The sequence below is a fragment of the Hippocampus guttulatus genome, chromosome 6, assembly GCF_054856545.1.
Source record: "Hippocampus guttulatus isolate MCC_2025c chromosome 6, RoL_Hgut_1.0, whole genome shotgun sequence".
Classification (NCBI taxonomy): Eukaryota; Metazoa; Chordata; class Actinopteri; order Syngnathiformes; family Syngnathidae; genus Hippocampus; species Hippocampus guttulatus.
The window spans coordinates 17497908-17515389 of NC_141266.1; the positions used below are offsets into that span (position 1 = coordinate 17497908).

The following is a 17482-nucleotide window of genomic DNA, read 5'->3' on the forward strand; positions in this document are numbered from 1 at the left end:
AGTCAGCTGGGATAGACTCCAGCTGAATTGAACACGTTACAGTCGCCTTTATCAAGAGAATGTAATTTTGCTGTGTAACTCCAAACCCTCAAAAGAAATCATAACATACTGTTTACTATCCGCGGTGTGTTGTTGGGTACGCCTACAAATGCTCATTTTCATAATTACACTGCCAACATCAAATTGGATGTGTGAACCTGTTGCATTCTGGAACAAAGAAGGTGTGTCGGTGGCAAAACGGGGCCAAAAATAGAAGCACATTTCTCAGTAACAACAAGTAAATAAAAAAAGTCATCTAAGGTTGCATGCCAAAACATCCTCATTCAATGCGTTGCTTTGAATGCGATTTAAAGCAAATGGCGAGACAGTCGCTTATGTCAAAGACTCTGAAACAGTTTAAACCAATGCTCCCTGGTTAGCTCTATCACAGGGGCCGCAACTCTGGTCAGGATTGTTATCAGGCTTCTGCAGAGCTTGCCAATGAGCTGATCATTTCAATCGGGTGCGTTGGAGGAAGAAAACGTCTGTAAAACATGCAGTATAGGGGCCATTGACGACCAAAGCTGGTGAGCCCTGCCCTATCATGTGATCTTGAGTCCACAATGGTGCTACGCTAAATAAATTCCATCAATTCCCCTTCATGATGGAAAGTTCACAACTTTTCAAATGCATTTTTGTGTTTTGGCTGAAGTGCTAAATTCTTATTGGAGAGCCATCCATCCATGCTTCGGAGCGCTTGTCCTCATCAGGGTCACCGGTGATCTGGAGACTCTCCTGTCTGACTCTGAGCAAACTGATGGACTGCTTGAACCCTCCTCCCTATTAGTTAATTAAATAGAGGTTCCACTTTAATAGTTTTCCATGCCAACACTCAGGATAGAACTGTCCTAGCTCGCCCATGTGCATGAAATGATGAAACCTTGAATTGGATGGGAGGCAAAAATCTCTACTAAGTCAAACAAAATAGTCCACTCGTGATAGATTTGTCTTGAGAATACTACAACCTGAATGAATGAAAATATGCACAGGCACAAGTCAGAGCATTCAATGAACCGATCACGCATGTTTTGGGAATCGTGGTGGAAGCTCTACTCGTCCATAATACTGTATGAGCAAACCGACTTGTTCATGTCACGGATAACCAGTTTTATGGCTTTGGTCACATGACGTTTGTAAAGAGAGTACTTTCATGTCAATTTCAGTCAACGGTAGAATGACAAAATGGCCGTCCCCTGAGATGGACGAAAAATGCAATATTAATCAAAATGCCACTTTTAGACAACCGTAAAAGACTTGAGCTCAACTTTAAACTTGCATTTCAGGCACCACTGTTCTGTGTATGCTTTTTAAATTCTTGTCACACTTAAAAATACCAAAACATGACAAAACAAGCAGCAGTGGTTCAGACAAAACATCTCACCTCAATCAAAAAGGTGGGCGTGAGAGAGCGTTGTACCGAGTGTTGTATAACAGGTGAGCCGTCTTCTTTTGACATTTTTCCTCGCCGGCGCCACTTGAGCTCGTCAACTGATCACACAAGTTTGGTAAGTGGTTGTTTCTTTCCAAAATAATGAATTTTAAGCATCAAATATATACATATGATGTTCTTTCCATCCATAGCCAACATGACCAGTCAGGCAAGGTTGATCAACGCGATGTGCATTCTCCAGGAAACATTTGTGGAGTATGCAGGGAATTCAGGAGACAAAACCAGTATGACTCAAGCAGATTTTGCTTTGATGCTTCATAAAGAGTGCTGTGTACAGGTGAGAGAGAGAGAGAGAGAGAAAGATTACATTCCTTCACATTCCAATGCGATTTTATTCCTGCTTTTGTTTAGCTCGACAGCAATCAGTCACTGAGGGAGTTCTTCGACAAGCTGGATTCCAATGGTGACGGTGTTATCGACTTCAATGAGTTTTGCGTTCTTATGGCAACATTCTTGAAATTGATGGAACCTATGTGAAAAAATTGTGCATGTTTATACTTGCTTTAACAAGGACAACATGATTCTAAGTCCCCGAGAACCTATACACCGTTTAAAAAGTATGTCTTTTTTGATTACATTTGATTAAAATGTGGTAAACTGACATCATTGTGTACTCTCTTCCTTGAAAATATTCAGATCAAATCTGTAACTTGAACACATTTTAATCGTGTACAAACGATGGACATGTCCGAATTAAGTACAGCCAAAGAATCGAGATTATTTTTTTTCAATGTATTACAGTATCATCCATAAAATATAAAAAACTAAATTACTTATTTGGTTGATTGTGTGAAATAATGAAATGCTGTTCCATTTTAAATTATACGTTACTGCATGGGTATCCAATGGACTGCGTTTACATCTCTGCTGCCACCTCATGTTGAGTTTTTGAATAATCAAACGTGTCAGTCGGATCAGGGTGAGTCCATCTGTCGAAGTCCAATTTAATCAAATGATGTATTAATTGTAGAATTAATCATTTCTATATAGCGAACCTCTTGTGCAGTTTCACACGAGTAAAAAAGTCACACGAGTTAAAGAAAGTTAATTTAAAGAAGAACGTTAGGTTGTTGGGTAATATTTGGATTTGCCTCTTCTTATCTTATATTTTGTCAGACGTCCAAGTACTGTTTAAAAATAAATCAGGAACTTACTAGTTACTCTGTACTTAAGTAGTTTTTTTCCAATTACTCTTACTCAAGTAATTATTTGGAGGTGTGCTTTTAACTTTTACTTGAGTAATATTATTCTAAACTCACATTACTCTTACTTGAATTTTTGGCAACTCTAATATCATAGCTTCCTACGAGAAAGTCAGTTTTGTAAATAAATTAATTGTAAATTCAATCAAATACATTTTGTAAATAAACCCATTTTACACAGTAAGTCAATTGCAGTAAATTGAGACTACGTTTATCTTTATTTCGGTATTCATACGTTTTGTGACGTTTTTGTATGGTGGTTTGCCGTGAGATTTGTTTCAAAGACATTTTTTACCAGAATATATATATATATGCGCGTCTTTGCTCAAAGAGGTTATGGAAGGGAACACTCGGCTGAAACAACAGTGACCACAGATTCAGCTCACGTGGACGCGCTAAGGCGCGGTCTCGTTAATCATCGGCTTCTTTCGGCATTTTTCGCCTTCCCGGGCAGTTTGATGGTTTAGTTAGCACAGCTGATTAGCTTGCTGCTACCCAGCTAATATCCGCCACTTATACACCGTTTTCCCAACTAGGGCGGATGGCACAAGTGCTGTAACAAATGGCGGATGTCGAGGGGCACGCATTTTGTACACCGCTGCCTCAGCATTCAGCGTTTAACGGCACCCGGAGCGGCGATATCACGCCCGACGCCGGCGGCGGCTTCCAGACCCCGAGCACCACCGTGACGTCGGGCCCACGGCTCATCCGAATAGTCAAGTCAGACTCGGGCTACGGTTTCAACGTCCGGGGCCAAGTTAGTGAAGGAGGGCAGCTCCGGAGCATTAACGGAGAACTGTACGCCCCGCTGCAGCACGTCAGCGCTGTCCTGCCGGGAGGTGCCGCCGACATAGCCGGTATTTCGAAAGGAGACAGGATTCTTGAGGTGTAAGTGGAATTGCTCTCGTATGGACGCTGTGCTTGAAGGGTCACCCATGCTGTTAATTGTCCGTGTACAAAATGAACGTGAAAACAGTGAGTGCCACTGTTAAAGCTACCCTGAGATGGTGAATGGATTGTTTGTGTAAGGGTCATTCATTATACATTCCTGTCACACTCCTTCCATCTCAGCCCCACATACGTACACCCCTCCCCTTTTTTCCAATTTATGCATCCTTTTTATTGTACCATCACAGCTAAGCTAGTCAACTCTCATCAGCATCACTAAATTGTGACTGGCTAGCGCTCTAATATTTCACCGCAGTACGCCGTGCTGTGGGGGGATTGGTGGCTGATGTTGGGCTCTGTTGCTGTGGAGAGGGGCGTGCAGCAACCGTTTCAGCATCATCTCCGCGTGTGTGCGTGCAAGGTATGCAGAAAGACAAGAACGGGCATCCCTGATTGGCTTTGCTCTGGCAAAGTTGCCATCTCATTGGCTGGCAGCTGCCTGCCCGCTTTGTCGATGGATGGCCTGCAGTAACCTGGCAGTTTGATTGACCCCCTTATTTCTGGGCGCTTGTTGTCCAGGTTTTGTCACTGCACCGAAAGCACTTGAAAGTCAAATGATCTTATGCTATTAAAACATGTCCATGATGCCGAGAACATAGCCCAGCAAAAGATCGGTCTGCTCAGAACAGTCTGGCCCATCAGTTTGCCTAGCTTCATTGTTTGTTCTTCGACTACTACTGCTCTTTGTTATTAGTTTTTTTTTCCCAGTCATTTGTATGCCCCGTGGCACTGCGCTCCCACAAAGTTGATTTTGTTATGAGACATCTGGTTTGTGGTACGCAAGGCTCTAAATATTTTTTTGCTTTTAGGCGCAGTTGCGAATCAAAGACTTGTTTTGAGGATCGACTTTCTAATTTTGAGGAGCATTTTTATTTATTTTTTGCAGGTTATTCCGATGCACCTGATTAAAAGGTTTTATTACACATAGAAATATGATAATATGACAAATGGACAATTGTTTTTCTTTTTTATAAATATATTTTTATTCAAAAACTGGTGGCACGTGAAGACAAAAATGATTATAAATTAGTTAAATGTCCAGAGTACATTTACATTGACTAGAATGTGCCTTTTTGCACCTCCAGTTTTGCCAAGAGGGTGAAATCATAAATGACTAACAACAACAATGACAAAAAATCTCAAAGCAACTGATCCAAGGCAATAAATCATTCCGTGGAATCGCGGGAAAACAACTGCCTTGATGGCACAGTGGAAAGTGCTGAAGCTGCAAGACCAAAAGTCACTGCATGAGGTGCTTATGGAGTCATAAAACCGCAGGATTGAAGTGCTGCCAAAGCGCTAACTCAGTGCTTTACAGTGGTCACCGCTTTTTTGTCATGATACCTGTTTACTGCCTCTAACCCCCTGGCTTCATTTGTTGTATGTGCATAGCATAACACTGTGCTGTGTGACATGATTACAGCTGACACCAGATCAGCTGTCAGTCACAAGTTCCATTGAAACATTTCCTGTTAGTCTGAGTTCCAGCTGACTATTGTAAAGGGATGTGCATATTGCTTCACTGCTGTTATCGTTGGCTTCGGCAGTACTACCATCTACAACACTAAACACCATCAGGTCTCTCTGGGAATGGTTTTAATTATCTTAATGCACACTTTTGGCTGCTGCTTTACGATAAACATCTGCTCCACAGACTTAACACTATGCTGTCCTTGTTTCACGGTGGCCTTAAAATAATACATCTAAGAAAATTTTCACAAACACCCAACTTCCAATTTTCCAATTACAGCTGCAATTGTCAATTTTTAAAGTGCTCTCGATGTTAATGTGAGTTGCATAGACGGGGTGATGGCGTGTCTAAATGAGGCTCTTTTCCTCACTTCAACATTGGGTTTTAGCTGGCACAAATGCCACATTATACCGTAGTTATTGGATTAATTGTTGTTGTCAACTTGAGATCAGCATTGTCACGTTCCACGTTATATCTTTTGACTTTCAGTGTGTGTGGCTTTAAAAGGTGGTGGTGGGGAGGGGGGGGGGCTGGCCTGGTGAATGATGTGGGAATCAGTCAATAAGAATGTTGAGGTGGTTCAAGTTAGTAGCTGGCTGACCGTTAGCCAGTCTGTCTGTTGACTGTTGAGTGCCTGGCCCTCAATTGTGGCAATATCAGATCAGATATCAATTATTTTATTATTATATATATTTTTTAATGCTTACAATACGTTGTAACTAGCGGTGGCAGGCTCTATTAAATGAGCTAATGTCTTGTGACTTGTTGTAACTGGCATATGCTTATTTATGTGCTAGGGTCTTTTTTTATCCTGGACTTAAATTATCCTCAGAAGAGGATAGTTCGAGCGTGGGGTTTTTTTTCCCCTCTCCCTGCCCAGTGTTTTCCGTTCTGAACTCTGACTGTAATTTCCCCATCGCGGGACAAATAAAGGATATCTTAATCTTAATCTTAACATCGAAATAGGCTTGGGCACTGAAAGTAATGTACATAATGTGAATGGGTGAATAGTGACTCGCAAATACAAATGTGTTCCTAATTTCTATTTACCCTCTTCAAGTACAAGGGACCTCCTGAATGACAACATCCTGTATGAACCGAGAATGCTACTTTAGCTGACATCCTTTGAGATTATTAGTTAACGTTGTCACACAAAGACTTCAGGTCAATGATCAGTGTCAGACTCTTGGAAATGTTCATAAGTGACCTTAACTTGTGCTAAAAAAAAATCTGCAGCTACAAGCAATTGTATTTTTTTCCATGTTTGATGGTATAAAATTGTGAATGTTGTGACCCTGTCAATGAATAATCATTTTGCCTTCCTTGAAATGTGTGCTTGTCTTTTCTTCCTTTGAATAGAAACAGAGTGAATGTTGAAGGCGCGACACACAAACAGGTGGTGGACCTGATCCGGGCCGGAGAGCGAGAACTGGTATTGACCGTGCTCTCAGTCCCGCCTCTGGAAGCCGATTGTCTGGATGTCGGAGACGATGGCTCGGCCCAGTACTGTTACGACTATTCCGACAAGCAGGCCGTCCCCATCTCTGTGCCCAGCTACAAACACACTGAGCTCCATCAGGAAAAGTTTGTGGTGAGTACATGAGAGGAAGAGGGGATGTATTGGAAGGTTTTGGGTCAATGAGTCGATACAATGGAACCGCTAAAGTCCATTGCTAATCAAACAGGAAGCTGCTATTTGAGGAAATGTGCGATATACTGCAGTTATCTTTATTTAATGCTTCCCAGGTTCAACCCAATCTGTTCTCTCCCTCCAGGTATATAATGTCTTCATGGCAGGAAGGCAGCTCTGCTCTAAACGCTACAGAGAGTTCGTGATTCTACACCAAAACCTGAAGAGGGAGTTTGCCAACTTCACATTCCCCAAGCTGCCCGGCAAATGGCCTTTTTCTCTGTCGGAGCAGCAGCTGGATGCGCGACGTAGAGGCCTGGAAGAATATCTGGAGAGAGGTGTGGAGTGAGAAAGTATCTCTGCAATATCTTTGAGTGCACCTTGCAGCATGCATCCTAAATAAGTATTTATTAATATTTATAAACTCCCAATAGCATTTACTGTTTTCACACTGAACTGGAAGGACTTATAAAACATCCATTCCTTCCACTTTTACTTTTTTATACCGTTTATCTGCAGTGTGCTCTGTGAGGGTCATTGGCGAAAGTGACATCATGCAGGAGTTCCTTTCAGAATCAGATGAAGTAAGAAATGACTGGTGTCCTCTAAACCTGCGCATGCGTTTTGTTGCACTGCACTGTTACCTCACCGCATCTTTCCTTCTCATGTTTTAGAACTACAACGGCCTGTGGGATGTGGACTTGAGAATAGCCGTTCCCGATAAGACCTCACTTACAGTGCGGGTTCGCAAAAATTCCACCACTGACCAAGTGTACCAGGTATCCAAAAAAAAAAAAAAAAGAATCCTTCATCACCATCATATTCCATTTCATGCTTACATCCTTGACCCCTTTCTTTGTCTTTCAGGCTTTGATCATGAAGCTAGGGATTGATAGCATAACGGCCAGCTACTTTGCACTCTTTGAGGTCATCAACCACACCTTCTGTGAGTAAATATTGGAATTGAACACAAAGTTGCACTTTCTCTGTCTCTCTCTCTCTCTCTCTCTCTCTCTCTCTCTCTCTCTCTCTCTCTCTGTGTATACAGTATATATACAGAGAGAGAGATAAATAATGTGTGTGTGTCTCACATTTCCTCTTAATAAGGAATCAGTGTGACCAAATGAAAGGATAACAGGAAAAAAAGAAACGGAAGTGGAGGAAATAAAGTGAAACCTTTTTAACAACAGTCCAGGCATTGTTTTAAGTGTTACACAAATCATACAGTATAAACATAGGGGAACCACTTCATAATAAAATACAATTCAACAAATGAAGCAAAACTACTCACGTTGACTGTAAATAATAAATAGAAAATGTCAATTAAATAACATGTTTTTTTATAAACCAACCCCCCCCCCCCCCCGACTTTGACACAGACATTTAAAATTGTTATTTTAGCCCAACTACTACCCTGGACTGTTTTCCAAATCAGAATCAATTGTGGCCCTTATGCATGATGATAATTCAAAGTCCATGTTTTCTTTATCTTTTGAGGCATATTTGTCCACTATGTTTTGAATTTGTTTGCCTTCTCCAGCTGTTCTTTTTCTTTTGTTCAGTACGAAAGCTTGCACCCAACGAGTTCCCCCACAAGTTGTACGTGCAGAACTACACTTCAGCCATCCCTAGAACCTGCCTCACAATGCGCAAGTGGCTCTTCACTACCGAAGAGGAGACGTTACTCAATGACAACCAACTTGCTGTCTCCTACTTCTTCCACCAGGTGAGTTATGTTGGATTTCTATGCGTGTGCTGTCATGGTGGGACATATATTTCTCTCCCTCTAAAGCGATACCTCTTTTTACAGGCCTTGGAGGATGTCAAGAAAGGTTTTATCAAAGTAGAGCAGAAGTCCTACCAGTTGCAGATGGTTGAAGAGCAGAAAAATATGTCCATGGTCAGTCTCGCATCTACACCACAGTAATAGTTTTACAGTAGCTTTCCAATCCACGTTTGTCAGAACTCGTAAAAGTAGGTCAATGCCTTCTCGTAAATCTCTACTCCTGAAGTGACTATTGCATTATAAAACAATGGTATTTTATGACTTGAATTATATTCTGTACACAGCTTTCACATTCAAACAATGGTAAGTTCATTTTTGCCAAATAGGTCATTTAATTTCTTGTATCATTCTTCACAACAGCATCGGGGTTCAAATTGTGCAGAACGGGGGTGCAGAAATATTTGGACAATTATGTCGTTCTTATAATTTAGCCTATTGAAAACCGCAGTGAATTTGAAATAAAACAATGTAGTTGTCATCGAATTATAGATATTCGGCTTCAGTTCAAGATATTTCACAACATAACAATTGCATCCATTTTAAATCGTAGTGAACCTCACTTTTCAAATACAACAGCTGCTTTCATACGTTTTATAAACATGAGCTGCCTTATGACCACAGACATACTGTGCAGTTGTTTACAGCTACTAGAGGCACATTTATTTCATTTTATTTGTGCGCCCAAGGCAAACCCACTCATAAGACCCTCCGCATCCCTTTAAAGTGTGAATTTACGGAAACTCTCCTGAGCTAGGAAATGAGTGATTCATCTCAACACTTTTCCTGTCATTGATAACACTAATCAACATATACATTCTAAGAACATGGAATAGTCCATTGCAAGAGAGGGGAAATGGGAGCTCTCCAGAGGTTCGTGATACATTAAATGTTTTGATGTGTTTTTGAGTGTGTGAATTAAGACCAGAGCAATAGTAATTCCTTTAAAATGAAGAAAATGTTCTTAATCCGTTTTTATTAGCCTGTAAATAACTCTGGGTCATGAGCCAGATGCTGCTTCACCAAGTCCAAGGACAAATGTGATCACATAGTGGACTCGATTTAAAATCCATTGTGGCAGTGTGTAAAACTAAAAACAATCTGTCAAAAAACATCAGAACTTTCATCATGTTTCAAGTCGTGTTTAAACCTGCGATGTCCTTTCTCTTTGACTCTTGCAGTATCTAAGTTTGCTGAGAGGCTGTGATGGCTACAATGAAATCTTGTTCCCTCACTGTTCGTGCGACTCCAGACGTAAAGGCCACGTCATCGCAGCCATCAGCATTCAGCACTTCAAGCTGCACGCCTGCACAGAGGAGGGGACAATCGAGGCAAGGGCAACTCTTTCTTAGCGTGCGCCACTTAACTATAGACATACACTCTCCAGGCACGTCACAAGGTACACCTTCACAATCTAATGAGATCCAATCCAGAGGCCATTTATGAAACAATACTGGCCTCTGCTCTAATAGATGCCCTTGCTGCTCCTGGTTACTGGATATCTCATTCCCTTTAAGAATAAACACTGTATGCCTCAGCAAAAAATAAAATCCAGGTGGTACTATCAGGGGGCAGTAACTTCCTTTATTTACTTTGATACGTGATGCTGACCTTGAGCTAAGCAGATACAAACCGCAAAAGCTGTTCCACTCAATGGGTAAAAAATATATATACATTCAGTGTCCTAGTTGGAGAGATAATTTAACAAGAAGCAGTCTGTTATTATTGTGGTTAATGCTTTCAGTGAAGTACTGCTTTGCATCATACTAAAGGTGCAACTCATATTTTGTCCCGGTTCTTAAATTGTACAGCTAAAGTATTATTATACAAATGGATTTTGTATATTTTGTATATGCAACTAAAATGTTAATTGCAGCTCACGTTATTTTGCAGTGCTGTACTGTACACCACTTCAATTGGTAACCCCGGCATAGTCTATTTTTAATATACATTACCTACATGAGATTCCTTCAGCAGATCTGTATTATGATCTAATCAGACTTTTTGATGCAGATCTTGATTTGGAGCAAATGCAGGTGTACCTAATGAAGTGACCAGTGAATGTTCATGTTCAGCTCTTCGTTCTTTCTCTCCATTGTGTCTGCTAACAAACACTGTGTCCTAATGGACTCCATTGTGCTTTCAGAACCAGGTGATTGCCTTTGAGTGGGGGGAAATGCAGAGGTGGGACACAGACGAAGAGGGCATGGCCTTTTGCTTCGAGTATGCGCGGGGGGAGAAGAAACCACGTTGGGTCAAGATATTCACACCTTATGTGAGAAGACATCTCTTTGTTTTGGTCATTTCATCAGAGGAAAAAAAAAGTGGAATTATTTTGCACTCGACCACAACTGACTTCTTTTTTGTCATTCCAGTTTAACTACATGCATGAATGCTTCGAGAGAGTTTTCTGCGAGCTAAAGTGGAGAAAGGAGGTAAGGACCATCCAGTTTTGGCTGCTTCCCACAACAGAGCGCTGGATTTCCCTTTCCACTTCGAAGAAAAAAAACAAGGGAGGGCAATGAGGGTTTGTCAAGCACTGAGTTATGTTCAAGAGTATAGCAGGTTAATGGTGGCGCAGGTAAGCTAGGGTTAGCATGTGTGGAGTTTTTTTTTGGTGTTTTTTTGTATTTCGAGCCGTATACCCTCAAATGACAAGGACGTGGTAATGATAAAAGTTTATGTCACAAAATGTACAGTGGTACCATGACATAGAGGTTGAAATTGGTCTGTGGCCAAGCTCCTTGCTCAATTATTCATATAACAAATCGATTTTCTCCATTAAAATGAATTGCAATCAATTCCAGCCACCATTTATTTTCAATTATGAAAGTAGTTAAACTGAGCGTTCTGTAGTATTGGTGTTTTGGATATGTGCCTACAAGGGGGCGTGGCTTAATGAGTGACATTGGGAACTGGACTAAAGTTGCCCGGTTAGTTCCGTGTTAGCATCTGGGCGTGAGTTGTGGCCTTCAGCAGCTCTTTTAGAATGTTCTAATTTTGCATTTGCGCGTTTGAACAATGCCGTGTTTGGTAAGAAATGTGACATCTTTTGATATCCTGAAAAGTAGTGATTTTGTAGAGGTGATGATTCCACCAGACAGCACTGTTCTGTACATGCTTTTGCCAATGGAAAAGTGTCATGAGTAGAACCAAGCAGTGGATGAAAAAAAAAACAACAATCCGCTCCTTCTTCAATGCCCACAGGTGGAGGAGGAGACCACGGACAAAGACAACAAGAACGTCTCCCACGACGGTATGTGTGGCAAGGTAAGGCTTCAGTATGCCTGCCTCTGTCCCAATAACCAAAAGCCTGACATGATCTTTCCTCTTTTTTTTTTTTTCCTCGGGTCTATTTCTGACCCCGTCCTGTTTGATGTGGCAGAATATTTTCCAGCTGCTGAGGCATCGAAGGGATGGAGGCACCCAGCAAGAGAAATCGCTATCGCTTGACGACGCGGCAGAATCCTCCGCTCTGCCCAGCCCGGCCCTCTTCTGAATGCAGAGACGCTCGCTCGGCTGTTGAGGACATAGTCAGCATTTACGCTTCCATCCAGCAGATCCCCAATTCCCATTCATAAGACCCAGCAAAACATCTGCAAAACAAGAAAACATGTCGATAACTTTTGAAATCCAGCACATTAATCAGGCATTGGGCGCCTCAAGAACGACTTCACTAAAGTGCGGACAACTTAAGGCAGGTAAGTTCGCCTCAATAGACTAAGCTGAGCAGACAACTCTTTTGAAACTTTTGAAAAGGGGAACTGGAAAATCTGGAGCATGGAACCATGATCCTCAGGCAGGCTTGGCATGTTGTAACGGGTTGTAAAAGCGCACGGGAACTGATCATGCAAGAAAAGGTCTTGTCAAATGAATGCAAAATAGGCTTGTCAGACCCCCAACAAGATACGACAGCCTTTGGCTTTTACACAGAGCCACAATCAAAGCAAGATATTGCTGAAACTGTGTATGTGTTCACACGGTGACGCGGCGTCACGCATTTACATAAACGCGTGACGACGTCTACAGTATAACGGCTATGGTGCGGATATTACGTGTCAGTGTCATTCATTAGTCAAGCTCAGCAGAATATGTGTTTTTGTGTTTTTAATTAATTTTATCATTTGGTAATGTGGCAAATGAAAGAAGAGGAGAAAAAAAATGCGGTTTTGGAAAGGTTGTTCTAAACTGAGGTATACAGTCTAACGAGTCTAATTCGATCCGTGACCATGCTAATATCTCAGAACACTTTGAACTCAAGTGAACTTTGGAAATTCCCTTACAATGTTGCAGCATCACATTGTGCTGCAAAATCAGCCGGAGACACACATGAAGAGATTCGCAACTGACCCAGTAAGCGGCAATCATAGTAGTCTTAGTTGTTTGTTTGTTTTTTGGGGTGGGGGGCAAGATTAAGAAAATATAATACAGTACGACTGCCTTCATTTGTTCGTTCTCCATTTGTCTTCAGATGTCCGTTGCTTCACGGGTTACCACATCGTGACACCAGTGCTATTCTTCAACCCATTTATGGTGTTTTACATTGCGCGTGACCATTAAGCTAGCGGAGATTCTTAAGGCAAGGTTTTGAGGTTCTTTTAAATAAACGATCCGGAATTCTTTTTTTGTTTGACATTATTGGCATTAAGCAGCTCAAAGTCTTTTTTTAAAAACTTGTTCACTTCTTTTGAAGCAAGTTGAGTTGAATTTGCTGCCACCACCTTGCGCTTGTATCTTGCAGTTTTGCCAAAAGCAAAAATCCAAGTCGCTTAGAATTCAAGTAACCGCCGTCCATGCAAGACGTCTCGGATGGGTTGACGCTTTATCCACAAGGATGACAGGATGCCATCAACTGAGGTTATAGAATGTGAGCCCCTGTCAAAATAGTAGGTTCTTCTGACACCATGATAAACTCTCTCGAAACATCTTTTCTGACATTGAACTGATCTGAAATCTGTGAGACCCAAACAATTGTTGAAGCACCGTTTGATTTCATGAGAGTATTCAGCAGTATTTCGGTCGTAGTCTCTCAGCAAGTGCTCCAAATGTGTCAGATTGCGAGGGCGCAGCCCATTTCCTGCTTTTCAATTGGATTTAGGTCAAAATTTTCTTGATCACTTTCTCCCTTGACGGTAGAATGCAGTTTGCACTGTCGTTTACTTAAAATTGTGAGTGACTGGTTAATAAGCCACTGCATGTTCCACATTGACCCACCATTGACCCTCATATGTTTATAGGATTGTATAAACAAGCCTACGGGCTTACTCTTTGTGGGGCATTCGCCTGAGAAAAAGTGACAGTTGTTTCCTCTGAGCTGTGTGCATGACCCAGACAGAAGAGCATGGGCCCTTCTCCATCTGCTGGCTCCCCCACCGGCAGTGATTACCTTGTCCACACGATTGATAATCGGTCTTAATTCAAACAATTTACCACTGCAGATGCGTCCTCGCTTCGTGGGTAAATGTCTCATACTCCCTCGATTCAGACATTGTTTGACAAATATTTACAACAGCACAAAAGAAATTCATGCTAATTAAATGTAAAGACACACACACTTTCGAGAATGCTGAACACGCTGTAGTTGCAGTCTAATGTGATGAACTGTCTAATTTAATATCCTGTTATTGTTTCCCGGAGTAATCTAATTCAAACGGCACCGAAATGATGTATGGCAAATGAGGAATGTAATACGAGATTGTAATTACAGTTTAGGACATTATTCAAACAAAATATGCAACATTAACAGCTGTGAAACATGAATACATGGAGATATTTGTTATTATTGGTATCTTGAGTCATTTACGAGGGAAAAGTCGTTGTTGTAATCAAAACCGATCCCTCATGTTTTCTTTAATCGGTGTCGTGAATGATGATGATGTCATCAAAACGAAGTCATGCACTTACGGAGAGCTCAGGAGCTCCAACGGAAAGTTGTTTCAAAATTCTGCCTTATCATGATAGTAATGCTTTGCCTGATCATAGGGTTCATTATTTCAAGTTTTGATGTACCAATATGTTAGCTTGTACTTTGATGGCATTGTCGGACCAGCGTTTCTCCACATCCGCATTTAAATTGCTTCTTATTTTAAGAATGCAAAAATGTTCATTAAAACATAGCCTGGAGACTTAATTAACATTTTATAATGCCACCTGTTTAAGCCTGCAACAAATTAATTCACTATGCATTATTCGCCGTGGGGGTTGGGGGGGGAAATTTCTTTAAAAATGAGAGTACCTCAGAAATCTGCCATTGTCACAGAAGTGAATGTACTGAACCTTTTAGTTTTCACTGACTATAAGTCAATCTTTTTAAAGTTCCTGTGAAGTGGAAATAAGTTTTGCAAGTTTGCCACACCACAGAGAGGGATGAGTAACCCTGCCACATTTGAAGGATTAAAAAAAAAATTGCCAGGTATACATAGTTCATCATGTCTTCTCTCTGTGACATGAGCACACTCACAGCAGGCGATGTGGCGCTCTAAAGCGGTTATGCCAGCCAGCCCGGAGCCCCGGTCTACACACTCGCTGTCAAATCGGATTTGTTAAAACATTATTTTTCGCCCTTCCGCCAATCTCTGTCGGCTGTGAGCTTGCACTCACAGCTGACAACGAGGCGTTCTAAAGTGGCTACGCCATAGGACAATCCAAAGGGAAGATGCGCTATTTGAGTGCTGGCATAACTCGCTAATGAACTGCAGGTCACAACTGCACTTAACTGCTTAAGCCGGGGGTCAACAACACTGTGGCTCTTTAGCGCCGCCCTAGTGGCTCCCTGGAGCTTTTTCCAAAATGTTTGAAAATGGAAAAAAGATGGGGGAGGGAAATATATTTTTTGTTTTAACATGGCTTCTGGGGGAGGACAAGCAACACAAACATTCTTAACGTTTTCCAATGCTGTAAAAATGTGTAGAATAAATATTAAATTTCAACATTTCTGTCAATTAAGATTTGCGCCGTTATTTTAGCGACTGCTAAAAAAAAAAAAACAGGAACACTGAAATTGTGAAAATCTGTTTCATGCTATTGCTCAATTGAATACTGCATAGTTCAGTCTTTGCACATTTTCAACAATTATCTTTGTGTGATGTATTTCTAAACCAACCTCTGAATTCACTCCAGAAGGTCTTAAATAGCTGCCCTCATTAACAAATGGAATTGCCATAGTCTTTTTTTGAAAGTGTTATACTCTCTCTCTCTCTCTCAAACTGTTTCCCACCACTATCATTTTTGCTGAAGTTAGTTTATTAGCACAGTTTTTTTTTAAACTGCTGGGCCTCACACACTTTAAAAAGAAACAAAAAACACTGCTCTCAAGCACTCGGTGATAGCAAGGTTAATGCAATCTTGCAAGATGTTACTTTCCTTTAAAAGTGATTAATTGAACATCTACAGAGTTTTGTGAAGGTAATTGAATGTGATGAGCTTCAAATTGATCGCTTTGACTTTGCCGGAGCCATTTTTGCGGGATTCTTTGTTTAATGGGCCGTGTCTGATGTTCTCGATTATGTGTGCACTTCTCCTTTTCACTCGCTCAGTCCCGCTTGAGACTATTTTGTTGCCGTGATTATTTATTGACTAATGATATCAATTTCTGCATCGATGATCATTATATCCCCTCTTCCCTCAGAAAAAAATGACTGGCAACCTGCAGATTGTTGGCTTATTCTAAGAAATTGTAAAGTATTCTTTTAAATAAAAGCGTTTTATTGAAGCACTGGTTACCCTCTTTCTCTTTTGGATGAGCCCCTGGAATGGGACTGATTTTCCGCCAGTCTTCCCACTTGCTTCTCTCAACCCGCTCTCCTCCCATACAACTCCTCGTCTCCAACTTCCCGAAATGAGATGTGGGAGACAAATAGCCAAAAGCGGAGACAGGGCCGTTCCTTATCGACCCACATCAACTCCCCATCGCAAAATAATGAAAAGCTATTGACTGCTGCTGGCGTACAATATGATCCCAGGAAGTGAGTTAAGAAAACATGCCGTGGAAAGAGAAATGATCAATCAAAAAGTTTTCCATTAGACAAATATAGCACACTTTAAATGGAGACTCAAATAATAAGAAGAATGTTTTTGCAGTAACATGTTCAGACAATATCCCCGAACTACTCGGATGAATATTGCATTCATGAATAAGAATTAAGATTTCATGCGAATTATTGAAGTGTGCCCACAAGTCTCGTGTTGTGATGGCAGTGCCATGAGATAGCTGAAAATAGATGGATTGTTTTGCTTTTAATTTGTATTCCACTGACACATTCACAAGAATATTGTGGGCACGTAGAATATATTATTGTAAGGAAAATGTTTGCCTTGAGGACCCCCTTTAAAAATGAAAACACCAGACATAGAGGATGTGCCGCATCTCCGACCACTGGCAGACACAAGACATATGCATCCAATCACAATTATAGTCTTCTGATTAGCTTACTCTTTTCGGATTTCCGACAGAAACAGGCAGATCTCCTACATAAGGTGTTTTTGTGTTTAAAGGTTTGTAATTGTTTTTTTTCTCATGCATTTCAATGACAATTATCTTTCAATTCATCACACTTCTTGAGTGTTCACGCACCGATTTTGCATCAGATGTCTGGGTGGGAGAATACAAGTACAGTCATACCTCGGTTTCGACCATAATCCGTTCCAGAAGGCTGTTCGAAAACCCATTTGTTCCAAAACCGAAACCACGTTTAAAAAATAAAATAAAATTATTGAACACGTCTGCTCACAATGGAACGCAACAGGAGTAAGCGTCACTTCCTCGTCTACCCGAGGTAGCGTCACTTCCTCGTGTAAGGAAGGTGAGAGGAGTCAAGTGGCGCATTCAAGTGCGCTAAGTTTGGTCGAGAACCGATTTTCGGTCATAATCCGAGGCATAAAAAAAGTTTTTGGTTGAGAACAGAGACGTTCGAAAACCGAGGTTTGACTGTAGTTTAAAAGTGCACAAGAGACTTGCACA

The 17482-nt window shown here is 41.2% G+C and overlaps 1 protein-coding gene and 1 long non-coding RNA gene across 3 annotated transcripts; both read left to right on the plus strand.

The window, feature by feature from the left end:
- Positions 1-1378: 1378 nt before the first annotated feature.
- Positions 1379-2090, plus strand: LOC147203855 (uncharacterized). Its single transcript, XR_015101136.1, has 3 exons — positions 1379-1544; positions 1621-1766; positions 1841-2090. It is a non-coding gene; the product is annotated as an uncharacterized LOC147203855 (long non-coding RNA).
- Positions 2091-3137: 1047 nt separating this feature from the next.
- On the plus strand, positions 3138-16234 carry snx27b (sorting nexin 27b). 2 transcript variants are annotated; one of them, XM_086114214.1, is made up of 13 exons: positions 3138-3579; positions 6470-6701; positions 6886-7078; positions 7260-7324; positions 7415-7519; positions 7608-7686; positions 8303-8466; positions 8551-8640; positions 9705-9854; positions 10670-10798; positions 10899-10958; positions 11731-11793; positions 11909-16234. In XM_086114214.1, the coding sequence occupies exons 1-13, from the start codon at positions 3254-3256 to the stop codon at positions 12020-12022; spliced, it is 1770 nt and encodes a 589-aa protein (XP_085970340.1). In that variant the 5' UTR covers positions 3138-3253; the 3' UTR covers positions 12023-16234. The 2 variants fall into 2 exon arrangements, with proteins under 2 accessions (XP_085970340.1, XP_085970342.1); XM_086114216.1 differs by having other exon boundaries at positions 11731-11779.
- Positions 16235-17482: the final 1248 nt, after the last annotated feature.

Excerpts from the sequence above, each read along its gene's own strand:
- snx27b (XM_086114214.1), top strand. The coding sequence starts at position 3,254 with ATGGCGGATGTCGAGGGGCACGCATTTTGTACACCGCTGCCTCAGCAT. Across the intron at positions 6,702-6,885 it reads TCCATCAGGAAAAGTTTGTG|GTATATAATGTCTTCATGGC; the intron begins GTGAGTACATGA and ends CTCTCCCTCCAG. Across the intron at positions 7,079-7,259 it reads GGAAGAATATCTGGAGAGAG|TGTGCTCTGTGAGGGTCATT; the intron begins GTGTGGAGTGAG and ends GTTTATCTGCAG.